This window comes from Antedon bifida, chromosome 1, assembly GCF_963402885.1.
Source record: "Antedon bifida chromosome 1, ecAntBifi1.1, whole genome shotgun sequence".
NCBI classification, from domain to species: domain Eukaryota; kingdom Metazoa; phylum Echinodermata; class Crinoidea; order Comatulida; family Antedonidae; genus Antedon; species Antedon bifida.
In genome coordinates, this window is record NC_136226.1 from 19,880,149 (window position 1) to 19,903,412 (window position 23,264).

General features: G+C 35.4%; 1 protein-coding gene across 2 annotated transcripts in view; it reads right to left on the reverse strand.

Annotated features, from left to right (window-relative positions):
* The window catches only part of LOC144844521 (programmed cell death 6-interacting protein-like), a 46,176-nt gene that overhangs the window by 17,772 nt on the left and 5,140 nt on the right, over nucleotides 1-23,264 (reverse strand). For both annotated transcript variants that reach the window (XM_078701469.1, XM_078701477.1), the window contains exons 2-9: nucleotides 19,800-19,854; nucleotides 18,513-18,582; nucleotides 18,184-18,311; nucleotides 17,185-17,338; nucleotides 11,450-11,676; nucleotides 10,885-11,107; nucleotides 7,791-7,914; nucleotides 599-776 (exon numbers count right to left, since the gene is read on the reverse strand). In XM_078701469.1, coding sequence (XP_078557595.1) covers nucleotides 599-776; nucleotides 7,791-7,914; nucleotides 10,885-11,107; nucleotides 11,450-11,676; nucleotides 17,185-17,338; nucleotides 18,184-18,311; nucleotides 18,513-18,582; nucleotides 19,800-19,854 — 1,159 coding nt within the window. The remainder of the gene's footprint in view (nucleotides 1-598; nucleotides 777-7,790; nucleotides 7,915-10,884; nucleotides 11,108-11,449; nucleotides 11,677-17,184; nucleotides 17,339-18,183; nucleotides 18,312-18,512; nucleotides 18,583-19,799; nucleotides 19,855-23,264) is intronic.

Here is a 23,264-nt window from a genome sequence, read left to right on the forward strand (position 1 = left end):
CTCAAAAAGTACAATCTTTGGTGGTGTTATTATTCCATAACAATTTTTCATTTTCTATAGACAATTCCTATCACACCAATCACATGAATTGTTTACAAATTAAACTATTTGACATGATTCACTAAGGGTATGTTTCTGCTGAAAAAATTACCACAAACCACAGAATTGACCGCGTTGCAACTGAAAATTTCCTCCGATATAATCGGTTATCTAGTAATCGCTTTTTAAAAATCATGTCATCCATACCACATTGCAGTTCAAGTTAAGGAAGGTCGCAATGGATTGAGTGTTTTTGGTTATTAATGTCACTAACAATTTAAGGTCGGATTTGTTTCTCCAGAAACAAACTGAAGTTCAGTCTGTGAAATGGATCATGAGATATCAATACGGAGTATGCTTTCCAGTGTGGCATTAGAATTATTCTTGGGAAAACATGAACCTCATATATAGAGTGGATACATAATTCATAATTCCTCAGTCACCTGTCCCTATGTCTGTTGTCCTTTTGGTCAGAGGTGTTAAAAAATGTATATTTTTCATAAATGATTCTAAACATATTTTTACAATTATCTACTATTACAAGAGAATAAAGACTCACTTCAGTTATAATTTCTCGGTTTCTTGTAAGCAATTCTGGTAGGTTATTCATCATACTCTCAAGTGCATGAAGTCCACCTTTTGCTTGGACTGCAAGTGATTTCTCAACCACAGATTGTGGTACACTTTGACCACTAAGATCTTCAATAGAGGCTGGTAGATTTAATGACACAAGAATGCTAGTAACAAATAAAAACATGCATTAAATTGGCAGTAATTTAAATTTGGATTCAATTAGGTTTTTGGAATAAAGAAGTATTAAAGATTAGAGAAAATGGGTGGGCCTAAAAATTATAGTTCCAAAAAAATAAGGTTTTTTTATAGTCTATTAACAAAATCTGAAAAAGATGCCTAGAAATCAAGTTAGAAGGATTGGAATGTTAGAAGCAGTCAACATAGCCAGATAGTTTTTGCCTTGTATTGAAATGGCAGCTTATTGTCTCTAATCTACTAAACCGAAAGTCTGATATAATTCCCCTTTTTCCATTAGTCTATATCAGAATGGCAAATTTGTACGAAAAATATGTTTTTTAGACCAAATTCTTTGCAACCACCGAACGCAGCGTTTCGGCAATCCATGCAGCGTTCAACAATCCTATGCCGTTTCTTAAAATCAATCGAGTATGCGATATACAATAACAGTTAAAGAGCGCCACAGGCAGCAGGTCATCGTCAATCGCGTGCATAGGATAGCGACCATGCTGTACTGAATTATTTCGAACATAAATCCCGAACCGGATATTCTCAGCTCATGCGCCCATGTCTATACCCCAATAATGCACACTGCCCGGACACATCCATTCCTGCCTAAAAGCTATGAAATCCTAGCCCACCACTATCTTCCAATTGCAAGCCTACCTACCATCTACCCTAACTGACTGGGGCATTAATTGATCTCTTTTAAAAGCAGACCTGTGCATTTTGTGTACTCTTGAAGCTTTTACTAAAAACCATTGCTCATATAACTGAAATACTACCAACATCAAACATATTCATCATGATGCGACAGATCAATAATGTGATAAAAACAGGGTGATATACTTTTCTCTATGGAGACGTATATGTGTATCAGATCTACAGAAACTTACTTAAAATATCGTTTTTTTTTTACTTCAATGTTGTGATATATTGCATAGCATAAGTGAACAACCAGGTACAGTGTATAATTGATTTGTTTGGGAAATAGCCTGAATTCTGAGCTTTAAAAAAATGAATCGAATCGGCCTAGTCACTCAAAAGACACGCCAAAGACGGAGACAGAGTAAATACTGTTAGCAATAAATATGTTGAACCACAAGATATTTATAAGGTACTGGTGAAGTGTGTTGAAAGTCGAAACATTACTGGAATACAAAGAATCAAGAATTTGTGGAGATTATAGTATACATAAATTGCCAAGATAGAGTAAAGCTGATTATAATCGGACTGAATCAAAGGCGACATTCAACGTATGAAACGAAGGGTTGATGAGCAACTCACTAGTTGTCGAATGGTGATCGGATGTTTTAAGTTGGAAAATTACAAACTACATTACCAAGATTCCTGAACATAAATGAAAAAAAAAAGTTAGGCTCGTCCACAATGAGCAAACGGATGTTCAAGATAAAGACTAATTCAAGATATGTGCGATCATCGTTAAGAAAAATACGAAAGATGCTAATAGTTAATACACATGAAAACAAAGAAATTATTAATGATGAAGTTTCAAGCTCGGAGGAAAGGCAGTGAAGAGAATGACAAGGAAGAAAGTGAACGACATGAAAATCAAGAGAAGCAAGGCAAGATTACAGACTCCCTGAAAAAAGCCTCGACCAGAGAGAAAAATGTAAAGGGAAAAGAGGTCAAACACCAACGAACAAAAGGATGACGAGGAAAACATCTCTCCTACTTTTCCAGACTCAAAGAGAAGAAGAAAATCCAGAAAAAGTAAAAAACAAGTAATTATAGACAAATGAGAGTGTTATTATATAGATAGTGCCTGCTTAGAGGTAAAATATAAGATTTGACATCTCCAAGGGAATGATATTTTGCTCGAGGGCAGCTTGTAATTTTGTAACAGCAGTATTTTTGTTTTTTTCACTTTTTTTATCCAAACACCACTCCAATTTATATTTTGAGTGTTACATATTAATTAATTAATAAAAAAAAAAACCCCAAAATAAAATTAGTTGCCTATCTGCAATAACAATGTATATAAATAGAACAAATATAAGAAAACCATGAAAACAGAAGGATAATATTGGAAACAATATGTGAAGAACAAAAATTTACAAAGATTACTGATAAATTTTTGAGCAGAATGATGCAAAGACAAATATAAGAAATAACAAAAAGGAGGAAAACAATATTAAAGAAATAACATAAATATGACCCGATCTGGCAAAAACCCTACTTTTGTCGGAAATTTTCATTTTGTATTTTTTGTATATTTGGATTTTGAATCATACGCTTTGCAATGGTGTTTATTACGTAAAAATTGAGTAAATATTTAAAAAGTTATTACATTTTAAAACTTACAAGTCATTCAATTTAGTTTACGAGAAAATTGCGTTTGAGGTTTTCAATGAAATTCTTTTTGATACACTCTGAAAACTCATTCCGTAGCAACGTGGTATTTTGGTCTAAAACACAATGACATCATACCAGTAAGTGTGTGCGATATTTAGCAGCGTGGGCATGATGGTCAATTTGACTGGTTTTAACCTATTTAGTCACTAAAATTAACTATTTTGCACTATTGAAAAGCAGCATAAAAAAGTTTATGGAACGTTTAAATTTACATATCCCACACAGAAATCAACATCATAAAACAAAGCCTTGGATTATTCCAGAAATTAAAAAAATTGCAGTCAAAAAGATAAAACTGTTTAACCGTGCAAGACATAGTGGTCATATCTGGAATGTTTATAAAATGCTCCGCAATAAAATAAGATATATCATTAATCGTTCCCACAGCAAACACATTCATGAATTAATGGGAAAAGCAGATAACATGAAGTAATTCTGGCAGTATGACCGATTGCACTGACATAAGAGGGTCGGTATCCATATGTTCAAGGCCTTTCAGAGAAAATCAAGAGAACATTTAAAAAACATAACATACGAACATACTTTAAACCATCTAACAAAATTAAAAACTTAATCGTCCGACCGAAAGATAAAGCATGCAAAGAGGATTCCTGCGGTGTTGTTTACAAAGTGGGTTGCATCAACTGTGAGATGGTGTACATTGGAGAAACGGGTAGGGCACTTAAAACCAGAATAAAAGAACACAAGAAAGATGTTGATGACAACACATAGAACATACAGACACGCGCATCGCGGAAAGTTTCGTCCTCCATTTTACATAAATCAGCGATCACGGACCATATGACCACACATAATCACATACCTAACTGGGATAATATAGTTTGGCTTAAACGTAAAATTAAAGAAAGCATCAGCATAAGGAAGCAAGATAAAAAGATGAATAGAGACGAAAGCGCGCACCAACTATCACATATTTATGATCAGTTACTGACGACGACTGGTCCCCTAGGCTACACACCAAAAACATCCAGTGGCTGGAAAGGAGACCAATCGGCGTCATAACGCATAGCAACTGAAGAAGTCAAGCTGACAGCTAGACGAAACTGTCTTGCAAACGAAAGTTTACGTCAGAGAGAAACTTTAACTTTTTAAATCATTTATTAATATATTATGTATTTTCATGTATTTTCTATGTAGTTAGTCATTTTGTGTTGGAGAGAGACACCCTACCGGTGACAGCATTTTTAATGCTTTTGTCTCTCCTCGGCTCCGTCTTCTACTTTTATATATTTCTATGTTTTGTCAAGTTTATCATGTCTTTTGCCGAAATGATTAAAATAAAAAAAAATAAAAAAGACCCTGCTCGGAAAGCGAGTTCTCAAACCAAATATGGCCAGGGTCTAAGGAAAGTGTGTGAATCTCACCCTTAAGCTTACATGACGCTGCAGCTATTAATAGACATATCGAGCAGAGAAGCTGAACCAAGGGGTTCGTATGGTGGTTTTGTGAGGGCCTGAAGGAACGAGTTTAAGTCTAACCGGGAAAATTAAAACATTCCTCTTATTAGCATTGATAATTCTAAAGAGGAGGATACTGACGATCTGTCGGGGAACCTCGGTAATACTACCGCAATAGCTGACCAGTCGCCCGCTATGGTTCTGACCTGGAGTCCTGACTCAAAATAGGTCATAAAGAAACCGGGAAACCTCGCCTTAGAGAGGCGGAATGAGGATCGATTTCATAACCGGCACATCATTGATAAAAACGCTTAAGTAGGCTGTTGTATAGTGTTCTTGTCGACTCCAATCGAGACTGTGCTGCCAACAAGGCAGGCCCGTCTTGAATTTCTGTACTTCTTCTACTGGTAGTTTTCGAAGACCAGTTAACTTTACTTTCATATTGAATTTCACACCCACATGATCACTTTTACCCAGACCTACAGTTTGTTCAATATTGAACAAAAATTAGATCCAAGGTTGTTTTGTACGAAATCAAGCGAGTCCATGGAGTCAAAAATAAGATGTTCAAAGTTATTTACAAGATATTGTCTTTGTTGACAAATATTAAAATTCCCCAGAAGAATGATGGCTTTGTAGTGATGACTATTATCTAGTACTTCTTCCATGGCATTTAAAAAGTTTTATGTGTACAGCATAGGTGCATTGGGTGGGCGATAGAAGCATCCGATCAAGATCTTACCAAGCTTACATGTAATCTCAACCCATAAAATTTCCAAGTTGTTGTGATTAAACGCAGGTGTTGTTGGTTTACACGCATCACTGATGACCAGCATCACTCCACCACCATGCCTATTTCAATCGTTCCTGAATATCTGGTAACCACTCTCTATAGTTATTTCTGCATCATTGATTTCATTGCCAAGCCATGTTTCTGTAATCGCAAGAATGTATGGTTTTTCTGTATCCACAACAAGCTGCAACTCCGTTAATTTATTGCAGACACTTCTGGCATTATACAGCAGTCCAGTAAGTTGTTGTGTACTAGGAAAAACCACACTGTTAGAAGACTCACTGCTGCAAGTACCAGCTGGTCCATCCAACGAGGCATTTCAGACAAATCCAATCTTTTCTTGATGAAATAATATTATTAAAGTCAATATCTGTCACTCCTTGGCAACGTTGATGATATTCATTGAAAAAGATGGAACATAAAATAAGCGAGGTGTTCTCAATATGTTTATAACAATAACTACATCCTACATCCATCGTAGTATTCATGCACATCAACTGGCTAGGCCCAGAGAAGGGCAATAAGAAGTATGGGTATGAGGCTTCTATTCCCTGGTGTATATATCATGGGTCGACAGCGTTGGCACAAAAATAATATAAAAAGCAGGAGATATTCACAGATGAGATTTTTTGCGATTTTAAAAATTGTAATCAAGACGATTTTTCAAAAACCTACCGGACTCATGAGCGGCCTCAGTCATATCATCACATCCCGTCCCATGAGATTGACAGGGCGTCGGTGGCCCAGGTCGTGGCGGATGAGTCGACGGTGACTCGCACCGACGGAATAGGATCGGAGAATGGCTTTCCCTCGTCCAAACCTCCTGGTTGAAGCCACCACTGAACATGAGAAGCTACAAATGTATTTAGCGGGACCTGGATGAGATTGTCTCTGGAGGAAGGGGAAAAATGATAAAGAAGGTGGAGTTGCATTGGACGCATGTGAAGTCTGCAGTCTGGAACTAAATCTACAAAACTCACAAAGTATCCCAGAACTTTCAGCCAAATCATGGCTAGGATAACGGTCGGGACAACAGGAGTTTATATGCGAGCTTGGGGAGAGTAAGTAGGGCTCATGAAAGGTGGGATGGAAGAAGAGGAAAGTGGCTGAGGTGGAGGCCTCGGTTGGCGTGGCACCTGGCAAGGGTTAGTGGCCCAGCATTGTGAGCGAGAAGTACGACAGTCATAGCGATTTGCGCCGCCAGATGCTTTAGAGTTGGTTTGGTGACGCGCCTCTAGCTCGCGGGCCCAAGAATCTTCCCTTGATGCGAACAGACCGGAAAATAGATCTTCGGGCTGGAAGGAAGGGGAATCCATGAACCGTTCAAAATGACCCGGATCAATAGATGCACGATATTAAATACAAAATAATTGTATGGGTGAAATAACAACAAACATAGTACATGTGTGTTCATCCTATCTAATCTGCCGGCAAAAAATGTAAAACTACTATTATAAAAAACACAATTTTCTTACTGTCTTGAAAAGGTTTTCTAAATACTTAATGTATAGATGCAGGAGTTTTAGACAATTTCGAATGAATGCAAATTACGTGTGCGCTGTTAGGGAAAAATGAAGATTTATCTGTTTTTTTGGACATTCTAAAGCTTTTGACAGTGTTTGGCGAAAATGAATTATTTTTAAATTACATCAATACGGTATTGAGGGCAAATTTCAAGATTAGTTTGGTAGCTACCTAAGTAAATTAGAATTTAATCAAATTCAGCTGGATCTGTATTGTTGAACTCCAAAAATCAACAGAGCATGTCTCTTGCTTCTGCTGATACTATCATCACGAATATTCATTTATGAATAATCAATTTACTAACAGAATTAAAATCCACAGTGTTATGCGTAACAAACATATGTTAGGATCGTATAAATATTGTGCTAAATTACGTTACATACAATAATAATTTTGACACGGCCCCTAAGCAATTATGTGTAAAAGATGAATAAATTTCTAATGTGTCAAAGTAAAATTTTATTTCCCTTTTTGACATACGGCATAATCTTGGTTGATTATCACTGGAACAAATTACAATTAATTAAACCAATGACCCAAGTTTGACAATAAAGAGTTAAGACATAGATGTGGTATTGCAATGAAAAATAGTAATTTCTGCTCATAGACCATACCTACTCAACTAGGTTTGCCAATATAAGACATGTGGGAAAAGGCTGCGATTGAAGCAGTGATTCCGGCTGCAGTCAATACAAATTTGTGGTATATGACAGGGGAATGTTAACATCACTGTTAGCAATGTTATTATGACATTTTTTTCTCACTATTTTGTCATTTTGACTGGTTACTCGGACTGCACGTAGAGGAAAAGTCAGGAGTCTGAGAAATGTGATTAGTATTGGGAGACTCCCTATAGAAAGTTTGATATATATGAAGTTTTATATATTTACCTATCCAATAATTGAGTACTTTCTCGCACTTTACTAATTTCCCTGTTAATTATTTCAGATCTGCGACTTTCAAATGCATTTAAAGCTTCATGAACAACCAATGGCACTAGTTTCTCAAATAAATCTGAAAGTAAATACAATACTGTATTAGTTGGTGAAGGATTAGCTACAGTAGGTACTCCTAGTAGTAGGCAGGTGTAGCCTAGAATTGGATCTCGGTCACAGTATAGTCGGCCCTGTATCAAGTAAGCCTCACGTCAAATTTCATGAGAAATACTGTACCATCATAATGTGGGCCTATGTTATAATTCATGGAAATACTACCCATAAATTAAAATGCTACAGGTGTAGGCATAACATATAAAACTAATTTTAATGCCGATTATATTTTGCTATATAGTGGTTATATTTATAATAATCTTCAGCCAGAGATTTAGCCACCAGTATGGTTGGTAAGGATTCAATTTGACCCCTCTTAGCAGAGGCTTTTGAAACCCTGTGACACACACAGATGAAGCATACTTTAATATCAATAGTTGTATGTACTGTGGCCTAAGTTACCTACGGTAGCTTGTTTTTGCTAATTAATTTCTTTATCATATAACCACATTTGTTTTATGCCATACAAAATAAAAAATCATTATCACTATAGTAATTGTTATCAAGTGAACTATTACTGTACTTGTTGAGTTTACAATTCGGCTGATTACAGACATCTCATAATACTTATTTGTAACATTCTGTTTTTTGTAATTGTATTAAACTACTGTGGAGTAGCTTTGCGTCAGGAAGTTGAGTAATTGGTCAGATGTTTGCCCTACTCTGACGTAATTTCATACTAAGTACATTTGAGAATACTTTTCGCAAGGAATTCTCGGTAATTGGCTAAACAATCAATGGTCAGTTATCTTATCTTCATCATCCAGCAGTTGATATCACATTTCTCTAGTTATACAGTATAGTACAGTATTTACCTCCCATAAAGAAATAACAGAGACAGTCTTACTTGAAGTTGCCCAAAATGGGGCATGAATTCAACATCAATGCAATAAACAAACTAAGCATTTCACAATCAGCCAGTGAACTTTTTTTCAGATTTTATGCTTTCACAAAATATATATTGATAAAATTTGGTTGTTAGTGTAAGCCCACAAGTTGTGTTCTATTGATAATGATAATTTACATATAACTGTTTTGAAAGAGGCAATACAAATAAAACAAGAACAATAATTGCAGGAGCCTGGGCAAGACATCTACAGTACAGAAAGAAATTACTGCTTCGTATCTACGCGTAGCCTTTCGTAGCCTACGCGTAGGTAGATCGTAGGTCATTGTTCTCTCCTACGATGTATTGTTCGTAGCCTACGATGTATTGTTTGTAACCTACGATGTATTGTTTGTAGCCTACGATGTATTGTTCGTAGCCTACGATGTATTGTTCTCTCCTACGATGTATTGTTCTCTCCTACGATGTATTGTTCTCTCCTACGATGTATTGTTCGTAGCCTACGATGTATTGTTATGATAATTATCTAGGCGCGCCTACGTAGGGTGGTTCGTAGGGCTAGTAAACACCATTGTTATCGCCTTTAGAAGCATTGACAATGCAGACAAACAATGTATTGTTTGCTAATTAAAATCCTATCTAAAGATAGTAGACGTCAATTTTTGTAGCCGCCCTACGTATCGGTTATCCTAATTTGAACGGAAATCCGCCGACGAAACGACATCGGGCCGGTGGACCTCAGCTCACGTAGAGAGAGTCGAGGCTAGCCTGTTTCGGCGGCCTACACTAAACATTATTTAATCCTACCTTGGAATACCTACGAATTATAAAAACAACGACACCTAACCCAACAAAATATATGCAAAATAAATATATATTCCATATTAAGATTTAACATAGGCCTGGCTTAGGCCTTTTAAAATGATTACGACATGTGTAAAGAAAAAAGCCCGAACAGAATTTGGAGTGGAAAAAACATGTGAGCAGTTTCAGAGAGAGAGTATTATGTTTCATGTCATGTGACACAAAATCCAGGTACACGATCTTATTAATCGTCGTCAGACCGGCAGCCACCCTCTTGTACTAAGTTAAAAAAAAACACGTGGAAGATTGCGGTAAAGCAGAGAGTATCGCGTTTCATGCCATGTGACCAAAAAAAACTAGGTCTGTATTAATTACGGTCTTCTGTCGGCAGTCTTTTTGAGCGACCGATTGAACGTTCTGATACTATATTTAGAATGAATTGTTTACGATCTTTTTTTTCTCGGCATCGTTTCTGGATGGACTGGACGTTCGCTATATTATTATTAGTTGGCCTGTTCGTTGCGGTTCACCTGTGTTGGATCGTGTCTCTACGTTTACATCGTGGGAAATTTATATTCGCCGTTGAGTAGGTAAACACGCACGAAGGAAAAGATTACGATTAAAAAATATTATTTATTTTTTAGTAATTTACAACTTGGTCCTCCGCCAGTTAAATTTAACACATTAATTTCACACCTTCTTAATTACTTCACTAAGAACATCGCAGGGTTGTTTATATAGGTTACGAACTCCCTACAAAGTTCAGAACGTAGCTCATTGAAAGTTGTTTATTGAGGTTACGAAGCCAAACAATGGAACCTACGAAGCCAACAACGTAGCCTACGTTCTATCTACGAAGCTACTTCGTAGGTAAAGTTGCAGTACTTTCTTTCTGTACTGTACAAATCAGTTTTGCAAGATATCACATATATTTTTAAAAACTATTGTTCTTTTCTTTCAATATATATAGCATTATTTTGAGATCCATCATCAAGCTGCATCAATTTTTTCAAATCATAATTTTATGCCGAGGAATCGCAATAAAAAATTATGTGGTCTCGCCAATTTAATGAAATCAAATTTAACAATTTCTTCACAAACAACTATCATGTTAAACCAAATTCAGTGCTCATAAATTACATTTTTCCATGCACCAGAAGAGTTTAAAGCCATTTTAACTTTTCGGCAATTTGTGTTGCTAGAGACTTGATTTTGGTATTAAAATATAAATAAATACTTTTATTAGCTGTACTACTTTACTAATATCAACATTTTAAAACTCACCAATAGATTTAGAATTCATAGGTTTTGAGATTGCTGTAGGCTTTGCAATTACTGCTGAATCAATTGGTTTAAGAGCTGCAGGTTCTGGAACAACGTCATGATAGATAAAGTCGTTGTCTTTTTTTGCTGCTGCAAGTGACCTTTGTATTGTACCTTGCAAGTCTGTGAAATCAAGCAGGGTACCACCAACAGCTGCAGCATCAGCTAAAAGTTTTTTTGCTTGCTTTTAAAAACAAAAGATGAGATTTTTACTTTTTTTAAATAGTACCTATGCATTGGTTTGAATAGTATTCCTAACATCAATATTTCAGATATAGCAAATGCATGCTGTTTACCATTAAAAAAAATATATAATAAAAAATGTTAGTTTGAATTACTACTGTGATTGTGATTACCATAAATTATCTGCAATTCAAGATTGTGACCACTCAAGTTAAGTGAGTGGCAAAATATGTAGGTCAGTCTACTTGTTGGGCAATTCTAATCATCCCTCTTGACATGCAGGCATACCTGGCAAAATGGCAACCAATCAATTAGTAATAAAATATACCTTACTTCCATTTACCTGTAATCTCGAAATTTCTTCACCAAATGCCTGTGCATATTTTGCGACGCTTGCTTGGTATTTTTGGGCAAGAGCTTGAAGGTAAGAGTGTTTAGCGGTTACAGTTGTGATCCAATCCTTTGGAAGAATGCCCTTTACATTAAGCTTCTGACATTGTTTCATGGCATCTTGATACAGGTTTGATGTTGCGTGTGCCACTTTAGCCACTACTGAATCTTTCATTTTGTCTAACAAAGGAAATTGAGAAATGTAAATACAAATTTACTATTTGAATTAGCAAGCAGGAATTAAAGCATAACATGCGTGTAATATGACACATTGAAATATGCACATTCTTAGCTGGTGACAACCACAGTATGCACAGCGTACACCTGTAGTTGTACAACTGCTGCTGACAGGGCTCTAGTTCAGGCAAGCAAATAGTTGTAGTTATGGCCCCTTTGTCGAACTTAACAACAGCTCTGAAATAAGCAACAATTTAAAAACATAAAACAAGTTCCGTGTAACAAATTTACTACCATAGCCACAATCAAGACAGAAACCATGTGTGAAAAAACAACATAGGCACCACTCATGGAGTACGTAAAGAGGCGGTAAGGGAAAATATATCAAGCAGTTAATTGCATAACGAAAACCGGGTAAATGTAAACCCTTCCATTCTATGTTTCTAATGAACAATTGTGTTTTGAAGGATTTGACTGAATTAATGAAGATTTAAAAGCCTAAATCTAGTTTAATTGTAAGTCGATTCAAGTTCTATTCATGTACAAGACCAGCTGGTCAATCAGTAAGCAATTACGTTCGATACGGCGATACGCTTGAGAAAATGTTGAGGGACAGACTCGTCCTTGGCATAAATGACAAGCGAATTCGAAGAAAGATGGTGTTGAAAACCACGCTGAATTTTAAAACGGCAGTGGAAATTGCAAATGCAATTTTGGAAGCAGACACGAATGTGAAAAAGATATTAACATTGGTGGGACTAGTCTTTGGTTCAAGTTACAACAGAAAGGTCAGTAATAATTCTTCTAGGCCCATTTCAAGTGATAGGCCTATTGATGCAGCTGAGCTACAGGCCCGGCCAGCAATAACACCAAGCTCCATATGAATATGCAGGGAAGTCAGGTATTTAAGGATTCGTTTTGACAATATATTGTTAACTGGTAGCTCGAAGTTAGAACATCTTAAAAACCTAACTGAGGTTTCGAGATGTTTGTCAAGATGCGGACTGCGTTTAAAGAAAGATTTCTTCTACCAACCGGACATGGTATTCTTCAGAAAACGTGTGACTGCTACAGGAGTAAGTCCAACCGAGGAGAAGGTACAAGCAATCAAGGATGCTCCACCACCAACAGACATGACTCAGTTGAAAACATTTCTTGGACTTTTAAATCATTAATGTGCGTTTTTATCCAATGTATCAACCGTGCTAGAGCCATTAAACAGACTCTTGCGCAAAGGTGTTCAGTGGTGTTGGTCAAAGAGTGATAAAAATACTAGTGCATTATGAGCCTAAAGAAATTAGATTGTTATGTGATGTATCAGTCTACGGTATTTTGGCTGTTTTGGCACACCACATCAATGGTGTTGATAAGCCTATTGCGTATGCTTCATGCACTCTGTCTTTGGCAGAGCGCAATTACAGCATGATCGAAAAGGAAGAAATTCCACCAACACTTGTATGGGTTGCAATTTGTATTATCATCAGATCATAAGCCACTCCAATCTCTGTTTAGGTATTCCGTCAATGGCCTCTGCTAGAATACAGAGATGGGTCTTAACTTTGACTGCTTACAATTATACTATGCATTATCACCCCTGTAATCAGAATGAGGTGGCCGATTGCTTAAGTAGATTGCCTTTACCCGTTACTCAGAGCAATGTTCCTGTGCCGGTGGCATGGTCTTGTTGATGGAACATATCAACAACACCTCCTCTCCAGTAAAGTCTGATAATATCAGAAAGTGGACAGATAAAGATCCCATTTTATTACATGTTAGACATTGCACATTGACTTGCAAGATGAGTTCACTATTTCAGACGTAAAGATGAATTGAGTGTTTATTGTGGGGGTCACAATCTTATCATTAAAGAATTAAATGATTGTCATCCAGGAAAAGCCCTAATGAAGCCAATAAGTAGACAATATGTATGGTGAATAGATAATGAATTGGAAAAATGTGTTAGAACATGTACCAAATATCAGGAAAAAACCTGCCGAGATGCCTTTAAGTATGTGGGAGGATTCCAAAGAACCATGGTCTCGACATAGACACATAGATTTCATGGGACCATACATGGTCATTTTTTATTATAGTAGATTCTTACAATTATACTATGCATTATCACCCCTGTAATCAGAATGAGGTGGCCGATTGCTTAAGTAGATTACACTAAGTGGATAGATGCAGTGATTATGAACTCAATAAATGCTGAGTGACCAATCTAAAAACACAGCATCAACTCTTGGTGGTTGTTAACATCCAAAAATTTAGCCCATTGGTGGTAAATTGTGGCAAGCTGAGTTACACACAATCTTTTTTTACAGAAACCACGTTGTGTGGAAGGCAAAAGGTCAAGTTTATCGGCATGAGAAACCATGTGCTTTCCAATAAAGCGCTCGAGCATTTTCCCAACCACTGACGTCAGGGAGATGGGACGATAGTTTACAACATTGTCAATAGGGCTTGATGTATGTATTGGTACCAGGGATGAGATTGAGGAAAATCAAAAAAAGAGGAAAACACCAACCACATTACATATGCTGGTGCTGGTAATCTATCACAAGTTTCCTAATTTTTTCAATAAGTGTACCATGATCTATCAGATCGTACGCTGTCTAACAGTTTTTTGTCTGTCGTGGAAAAACATTCATTTATAAATTTTATAAGGACATCAACATTCCACCGTACACCCTCTATTTGCACGACGGATTGAACGTGGACGAATTTATTCACCAGGCTATACGTATTTTTTAGTGTCCCGTCACATGATACATTGGTCTAAAATAAATCACACCACAACTGTACTACATCGAATATTTTATTATTACATTACTTTATTTTACTGAAATTCATGACAACAATATTTTGTTTTACTTTGTGAAAAAATTTACGATGTCGCTTTAGGAATTAGCTTTGTTTTAAAAATCAGTTCCCCGTCAAGTCTATATATTGAAGAATATGAAATCATCTACACTTGCACCACAACGATATTTTATTATCCATTTCGTGGTTAAAAATCAATAATTTACAAAATAAAGGCAAGTTGCGGCTTACGTGCAAATAGCAGAAGTGTCAGCCTTTTCAAAGGTCGTGAATGCCTTTGTGGTGGATCGAGTGGGTTTGACGGTCTAGCTTCCGAAATAGTCCTGGCTGTTTCACATTAATTTCTGGTTCGATCAGGTATTTTATTCTTTAATCGTCTAACTAACTTGATGCATGATGTCCGAAACGATATAGTGGTTAAACCTAAGCAATTTAACTATCAAAGCAAATACAACTTGTTGAATCTGGCGGTCAACGAAATCACAACAACAACAATGGTGACTTCTTCCGGTGGGTGGCCGATGACGCAGTAAATAGCCAAGGGCTGATTGGTTGAATTTCGTCTCTGCATATATCATGGTAACTTCGTAAGATCATGATAATTAACATTCTCTCCGAGAGCATGTTAACCAGAATTAATGTGATAAACAAGATCACGTTAACAACTTCCTGCAGGTTCATATAGAACATCATGATAAAGAAACTCACGAATTTCTGAATGTGAACCTAGCTATTGTAATGACATTAAATATGTCAATCAAGATGTGAAAATGAAAGTGATGTTTCAGTTTTAATGGAAGGTTCTATAGATTCCAACTGTCCCGCTTCAGCTGGATTGTCCCGCTTTGTGCGGGATTGTCCCGCATTTTGATGCTCTGTCCCGCTGTCCCGCCCAACCATTGAATTGTCCGCTTTCAAAATATTTTATGATGAAAAAAAAATAATGAAATAATATTTTGAAAACTACCAAGATTGAATGTCGATATGATGAATTATTAGGTGAATCGGTGAATTTTATATGAACTGAAGTACAGACTACACAACGATTGGATTACGATTGTTACGACTAACGAAAGTAGGCCCAGGCCTAGGTTCCTTATTATCTATAGTATCAATCATCTGCGGTTAAAACTCACTTGACTCGCATGCAAGACATTGGTGGTGGCCAGCCTCGCGTGACTTCCAGCTAGAGAGCAGGGAACCCAGCAGACAGATGGATGCGGTTGGTGCGTTGAATTGTTTACACATCTGGTTAGCGAACCCAGTACAATTAATTTTGTAAATTGAAGACTGCCTGCAATCGTACTAAAATTACAAGTTTAGGCCTATAATTTATTATTTTGCTGTTCCATGGGCTTTCTTGTAAAAACATTTTTCACTTCAAAGAAAATTGCTATACCTCCCTGGCTAGACGGCATTACGACAATATTTTTTACCGAAATTCAATTAAACGGGGCAGTGAAGGTTGGGACTTTTACCGTTGAGTATATAGTTTTTTCCGTTGATTTACCTTTCCGTCCCTTATTTAACAGAGTATTTTGAGCGTTGAGATAGTTCTTAACGAAAAAGCTTGGTTGTTAAAATATGCATTATGTGTGTCAAATGAATGACGTACGATCGTTTTTTCCATGGCTAGAAACGGACATCGTCTTATTTACTAAACTAATATAAACGTTCTGAAAGGCTACCTGCACGTGTTTGAGCTGCGTATCGTCGGCGATAAAGATGGTTTTTAGTACTATCTATTTCGTTTTTAGTATAGGCCCTAAGTACATAATACAGTAATAATCATTATAATTAAAATGAAAACGTAATAACAGCAAATAAGTCAGTGTCGCAGTTTTTAATTAAATGTTCATATTGCACGTGTCCCCGTCCCCTTGGGCCTTTTAAGAAATTAAAATATCCATTATTTATATAATGGGCCTGATCGTTCATTTATATTTGCCTGAACGTCCACACAGTTGAGCCCGAACATCCACAAAGTTGGACCCGAACGTCCAGACGCGCTGGTACCCGATCGTCTTGAAAAAGCCCGATCGTCCTTGGTCCCGATCGTCTGTCAACAATCATCTAAAACAATAGGTACGCAGTTGTCTGGCGGTGTACTTTGTACGAATCGTTCGTGGCCTACCTAGCTCGCAGTAGTGCGGTATTCGCGTCAATATCATGTAACATCTAGGAACCAAAAATCGTATTTATTTTTCCGGTGAAAATCGGCAATTCATTGCAACGTATCACTCGATGTACGCACATACAGGGAAGAAGGTGTGAGTTATTCACGTACGGTCGAGCTTACAAATTTTTCAATTTACGAATAACCTTTTGTACTGTGGGGCAAATTTGGAGGACTTTCAGAGATTTAGGTGAGGGTATTGGGCTTGTCTAGGATGGGGGTTCGCAGTCGGTTAGGGGGTCACCTGAACCATAAAACCTTTCCTGGCTACAGGCCTGATACGCGAGTCATAAGGTCTTCCATGTGACAACGGAAGAATATTAATCAGGCAGGGTACGTGATGGTATTCAGGCTTTGTCCGGAGACATTTCTACACAGAACGAACGCAACCCCCCCCCCCCTTAAAAAAATGTCCCGCTTTTGAAAGCCCAGGGGTTGGAATGTCTGAGGTTCCCCTAATGTGATGCTCACCATGTAAAGTGGCGCTATATAAATAATAATGTTAAACTAACCTTGTCTAGCCTTTTTTAAGAAGCTCTCTTGTGCTTGTGCAATCATGATTAAACTCAGTGATTTTAGAACATCTGGTTGTAGGTCTTGTGTGCTTATCTTAGCTTCATATGACCACACCATGCTATCTAAATGTTCAAATATTCCAGCTGCACTCTGTGTCAAAAAGTTATTTATTTGAAAACAATTTTAAATTACAAAATTGTTTAATATTTTCCAGTAGGTGTATTTGTCATCAAGATTTTTTTAAAGGTTAAAATAAACAAAGATACTTTTATACAGTACTGAATTATAGCAATCTGCTTAAGGAAAACACAGTTTCTTTAAAATCTGAATACAAATGTGGTATTCTTTTATACAATGATAATTAAAGACACTTCCCTACATTTCCTCAGTCAATTTCAAAGTCACAAACTACATATTTAATCAATCTGAAATGGGCCTATTGTGATAATTTATTCCCTTTTATATAAAAATGTTGTTTAAATAAGTCGATTTTGATCATTTAAACGGCCCAATATAAATACTGGATGCATCAAGCGCATGAATTGATGCTCGTTTCACTTTTATAATTTACCCACTTTAGTGAAATAACATAGCCTAGCATCTATAGCTAGGGTATATTTGTACATTACCGCTGTTAACAGGTTAGGAAGAGAGCCTACAAACTAGCGTAGGTGAAGCATGCCCTGCGATTTACGTTGTATTGATTTCTCTTTTTATCATAATTGACCATAAAATGTACACTTATGAAAAGAAATTAAATAGTTTATTATACTGCTTGCATGGAAAGTGTCTTTAGTATCTAAAATAACTGGGAACCTATGGAGCAAGACAATTGGAACCCTTTAACATATTTTCTATTTTGCAAATGTTGCAGAAATAGAAAAATAATTATTTTGATCTATTTATGAATTTTAAATGGAATATACATTTGACAACATAATTTCCAATTCTTCATCCAATTCAATAATATGTGTAGTAAGAAAATAATGAATTACCTGGAAATGCTTTGCTGAAACTTTTAATCCTCCATCATCATCTAAACTTTGTAAAGCTGCAATGTTACTATGCATTGCTGCCAAGTTAAACAAAACACACACTTGTTCATATCCCAATGACACAACACCTACAGTACAAACCAATTTGGAAAGAAAAATTTGACTTTAGAATGAATTATTTTAAAAAGTCTTGCAATTCATTTATTTATTTATTTTAAACCACAACAAATTTAGGAATATGTTTTTAAGAATTTTTAAGAAATAATATTCAGAATTGTATGATATTGCATTTGTTGTTAAAATTTAAACTTTTCCAGGGTGATACTTACTCTGTTTTTTTGCTCCTCCTAAGAGGGACCCTTTGTCAAATGTATCTTGCCAAGTAAATTTAATAACAGCCTAAAATACAAAAAAAAGGAGGAGGAAAGGATCAACGACTTTGTATAAAAAAAAAAAAATAAATAAAAACACAATTCTTGCAATGGCAAATAAATTTTAAGTTAAACCGAAAATTTGACCTTAGCGCGAGCGTAGACCATCCTTAGAGAACACCCTCATTGGTGACCACCTCTTGTAAGCGACCACTTTACATACGGTATGGGACCTCCTCTCATAAACCCAATGACGTAAACAAATCCCATATAGGTTATGTACCGCAAACTGTAAATCAACATATTGATTTCACGATGCAAACCTTCAAACAATATTACCCAGCTCTACAGGGAGCCATTGCATAAATTTGTTTTAGACGTTTATTTATTAAGATATATTTAGCTGTTGGTGTGTCTACATTAGCTGGATGATTTACTACATAAGCGGTGGCTTGTCCTACATTTTATTCATAGTTAATTTTATTTGTCAAAAAGAAATTCATGTTAACATACAATTGCTCAAAAATTAGTTGAAGGTTAGTAACAGTAACACAAAAAAAGACAATAATATTTGAAAAAACAAAAATTACTCTGATAAATGAATTAACTAAGGTCTGAACCACACCAAACAGCCATATATCAAAATACTTTCCATAACTGACTTATAGAAAAGACCTACAGTAGTATTGTGTTGTCTGTGTAAATGGGCCTTTAGCATGCAGTAACATGATGTTAAATTCTATGTGAACATTCTTCCTGCTAACGTGATATTCAATATCACGATATTACGAAAGCACGATAAATCTTATGTGAACGTCCCTAATGTCTAGGAAATGAGTAATTGTTATTAATGTCCCATATGTCCCTGTTACAATTAAAAATAAAGTTTTTTATTAATGACAATTTAAAAAATAGTGCTGAACTTAATGATAGCAACGCAAGTGACAAGCTTTGTCTTAAATCTATTTTCACTAGGATGCTCATTGTCTAAGAAATGAGTAATTGTTACTAATACCCCATATTCTTTGATTTACACATACAAATTTAATACAGTATGTCCCTGTTAAAAATAAAGTTTTTTATTATAGACAATTTAAAATATAGTGCTGGGCAGGAGCATGTTGGATGGGGCTGCCAGTGTGGTAAGAACCCTGAATGTTCACAATCCTTGATAATCGGACACTAGTGACTCTTTATAGAGTTAGGAAAAGCAAAGTGGCAGCATAAGACTGCAATTTTACATACCATGTCTTCTGATACAGGTAATTTTGCATCCATCACAGCAAGCTGATCATAGTATCTATGGAATAAAATCAAGTACTTGTCAATCTAATGAGCAAATATTTATTCATAATAGAATCAATATTTTTTAAGTAGTTTATCAACTGCTGCTTTTACAGATTTTTTCGAGAGCTTTTCCAACTTTCTTAAGTCCTTGATTGACACTGAAGTGTTTAAGGTGATGTCGTGAATAATGTTGCCGAACTTCCAACAGCATAACAAAATTAAAATAAACTTGAGTTTGATAAAAAACATTTGTGCATACATGTTTCATTGTTACGCTGAACAACATCATCAGTGCAATGAAATACGGTATTAGACATTCTTGTTTATACCTTTATACAGGTGAGTATTTAAATATTCAGATGGATTTTATAAAGTTATTTGTTTATAGATGGGTTATTCCATTTTATATATAGTGCTTCTTTTATTAAGTGATCATTTAGAATAAAATGATCACCTATTGTTATTGTATGAAATCTTTATTCTTTTTATTCTTTTTCTTTATTTCTCTCTGTACACTATTTTTACACTATAAATATAACAATTATCTCAAAAGTTAAGTGGCCAAATGCCAAAAAATGGATTTTCTTCACACTTTAGGTAAATATAAAAAAACTAAAATATAAAAAAAAAAATGGTTGCCATAGTAACAGGTGTGTGATTTTCCCCCCAAAAAACGCAAATTTTACCATTTTGGCATGTGAATTTTGCCCTTATTTAGATATGGCACCAATGAAAAACGAAAAAGAATTTGTGAATTGTTTTTGTGAAATCTTTTTGTACCAATCTTGCTCTAATGTAAATCAAAAATTTACGTAAATCAATTATTGAATTTAGGAAATACCATTATTTTTCTTAGGGGTGATTTCAGGAATTTCATACATGGGAATTTTTTATGTTTTTCAAAGAGCTACTCCGATGGTAACGCTTCAAAAGCAACCAAGGTGCAGGCAGTTGAACGATTGCTCTTGCTGTTTCCATTAAAATTATCGTGGGGAATCATGTCATTTCTGTGTAGTGTTTCTAGATAAATGGTTGAAATTTGCATTTTCTCATGTTATTTGTAATATAGAAATAGGTGGTATAGCTTTTTCAGTCCACAATGTTGTTTTGTTGTTGTTAAAACATACTAAAATATAGGCCTATATAGATATTAGTATCTAAAACTTATTTTCCATACATTCAAAATGGCTGCCATTTGAAAACTTTTTCCCTAATTTATATCTCTTTTGTAAAGAAAGTTTTAAACACATACAAACAATAACATTATCCTTAAAATTCAGAATAACTAATTTAATTTTGCCTTTGGAGTCTAGGTCAATTTATTACACTATTATACAATTATTTTATATCTTAAACTTGAGTATTTTGAATAAGAATGTATTAGGTACAAATATAAAAGCTTTCAAATAAAATTTAACCTGTGCTTTTTTCTGGAGACACAAGGTTAAAGGTCCCTCCACACTTTTTTTTTTTTATTCACTTTGACAAAAAAAAAAATTGATGGAAACGAAAAATTATTTAACCTAATAAAATCATAATTTTAAAAAAGAGTCTTTATAGTATCAGATTAGTTCAAGAACTTAGATTATTACTCCGATGAAGTACATGATGACTGAGTTATTCCATCCAATATATTTATAGAAAAGACAACTTCAAAGAAAATGTCACCTAGAAGGGGAACAGACCAAGGCTATCAAGTTGTTTGATAGCCTTGCACACTATACTAATGAAAGTGGTCTATTCTGTTGGCCAGAGGAAGATTAACAAAAATCAGGAGTTCTTGACATGGCCACAAGTTTGAACATTGAAGTAGTGAAGGGAAAAACGAGTTACAAGCAACAAAATTACAGTACATGGGATATGAGAGGTCTACACTACGTACATTTTTTGGTATCTTTATGCATGCCTACCTATATCCAGTTAACACAAAAATTGATGTTAAGGTGGGATTTTAACGCATTTCTAATTATACCAATCAGTTCCACAGTTTTGGACAATTTTGGGGTAGGGAACACAAATATCTGTAAGTGCAGTTTTCCTGCTCATAATTTTTGGTATCAATGTATAAAGCAATGTCTGTTTATTTTGATGTAAGTTGATTGTAATTAGATAATTAACTAGAAAGCCACTCCGAGAGTGCATACCTCCGCCGCCTACTGTAAAATTCTTCTACATCAGATTTAGTCACCGGAAAGTTAATGCTGTGTGTGATTTTGGCTAATTTCACTGTGTATGCGAGTTTGGTGTAAAGGTTATGTAACCCGCCTTTCAACTAACAATAGCTTCAGCCGACTAACAATAGAACAGCAACGCGAAAATCAAACGAGTGAATTTGAAAAGAAATAGGTGTTTTAAACTACTTGCATCAAAAAACGTGCACATTAAATCAAATTATGTTTTAAAATTACAAATCACAAAATATAATTCTTGCCTCTTGTACAAAAATGAAGTTTTTTGGACAAGTAGTGTTGAGAAAATACAATTTTAGTTTACTTGTTACTTTAAGACTGCTCACCGGCTTTTGAAATTTCTGTCCTATCTTTTAACACTAGCAAGTCTGAAAATAATTTTAAAAAGTGGTCAAGAATTGGAACCGTGGTCCGGATTCCAATCAAAATGGCTGCCATTTGACAACTTTCATCCTAATTATCTCTTAAACCATAAAGAAATTTTTATAAGAATGTATTAAACACGAATATAAACATGACCCCAAAGATTCAGAATAATTTATTTTATTTGTTTGTGGGGTCAAGGTCAAAAGTCATTTCAGTATGCCATCTGAAATATGCTAATATTTAATCCAATAGGTATTTTGAATAAGAATGAAATATAAACATGACCCTTAAGATTCAGAATAGCACATTTGATTTTTCATCTTACCCTGGGGTCACTGGGTCAAGTCAAAGGTCACAATGTAAAACCATTCAAATTATCCTATCCTCAATTTGCATAAGTAGTCTTACTACTACTAAAAACATAGCATATACAGTATATATAGACATTGCAGCAGATTGATGTCTGCACACTGCGCCCACACCCCTCCCACCCAGAGATCAATACAGTAGGTCAATGATTATATATACCTTAAACATTTTGAACAAATTGAATATTATAACTAATACATTAATATAGGATCAGTAGGTCATTTACTTTACACCCTACAGTATAGCTTATTCTGATAATAAATTTTTCTTTTTAAATAAAGTCATTTTAAAAACTCTTAGTACCCTTACATTTCTGAAACATTGTTCACAAACATTTCTAAATAATTCTTGGGTTGGACTCGACTCAATGGACTTAATTTTAAGATGTTTTGGCCATACTCTGGACCAATTCTCGCTGCACTGAGAATTCAGTAAAATTACATCGGAGTAGAGCAAAACATCCAATAAACTTAGCTTTCTGATAATTAGTAGTAAGATT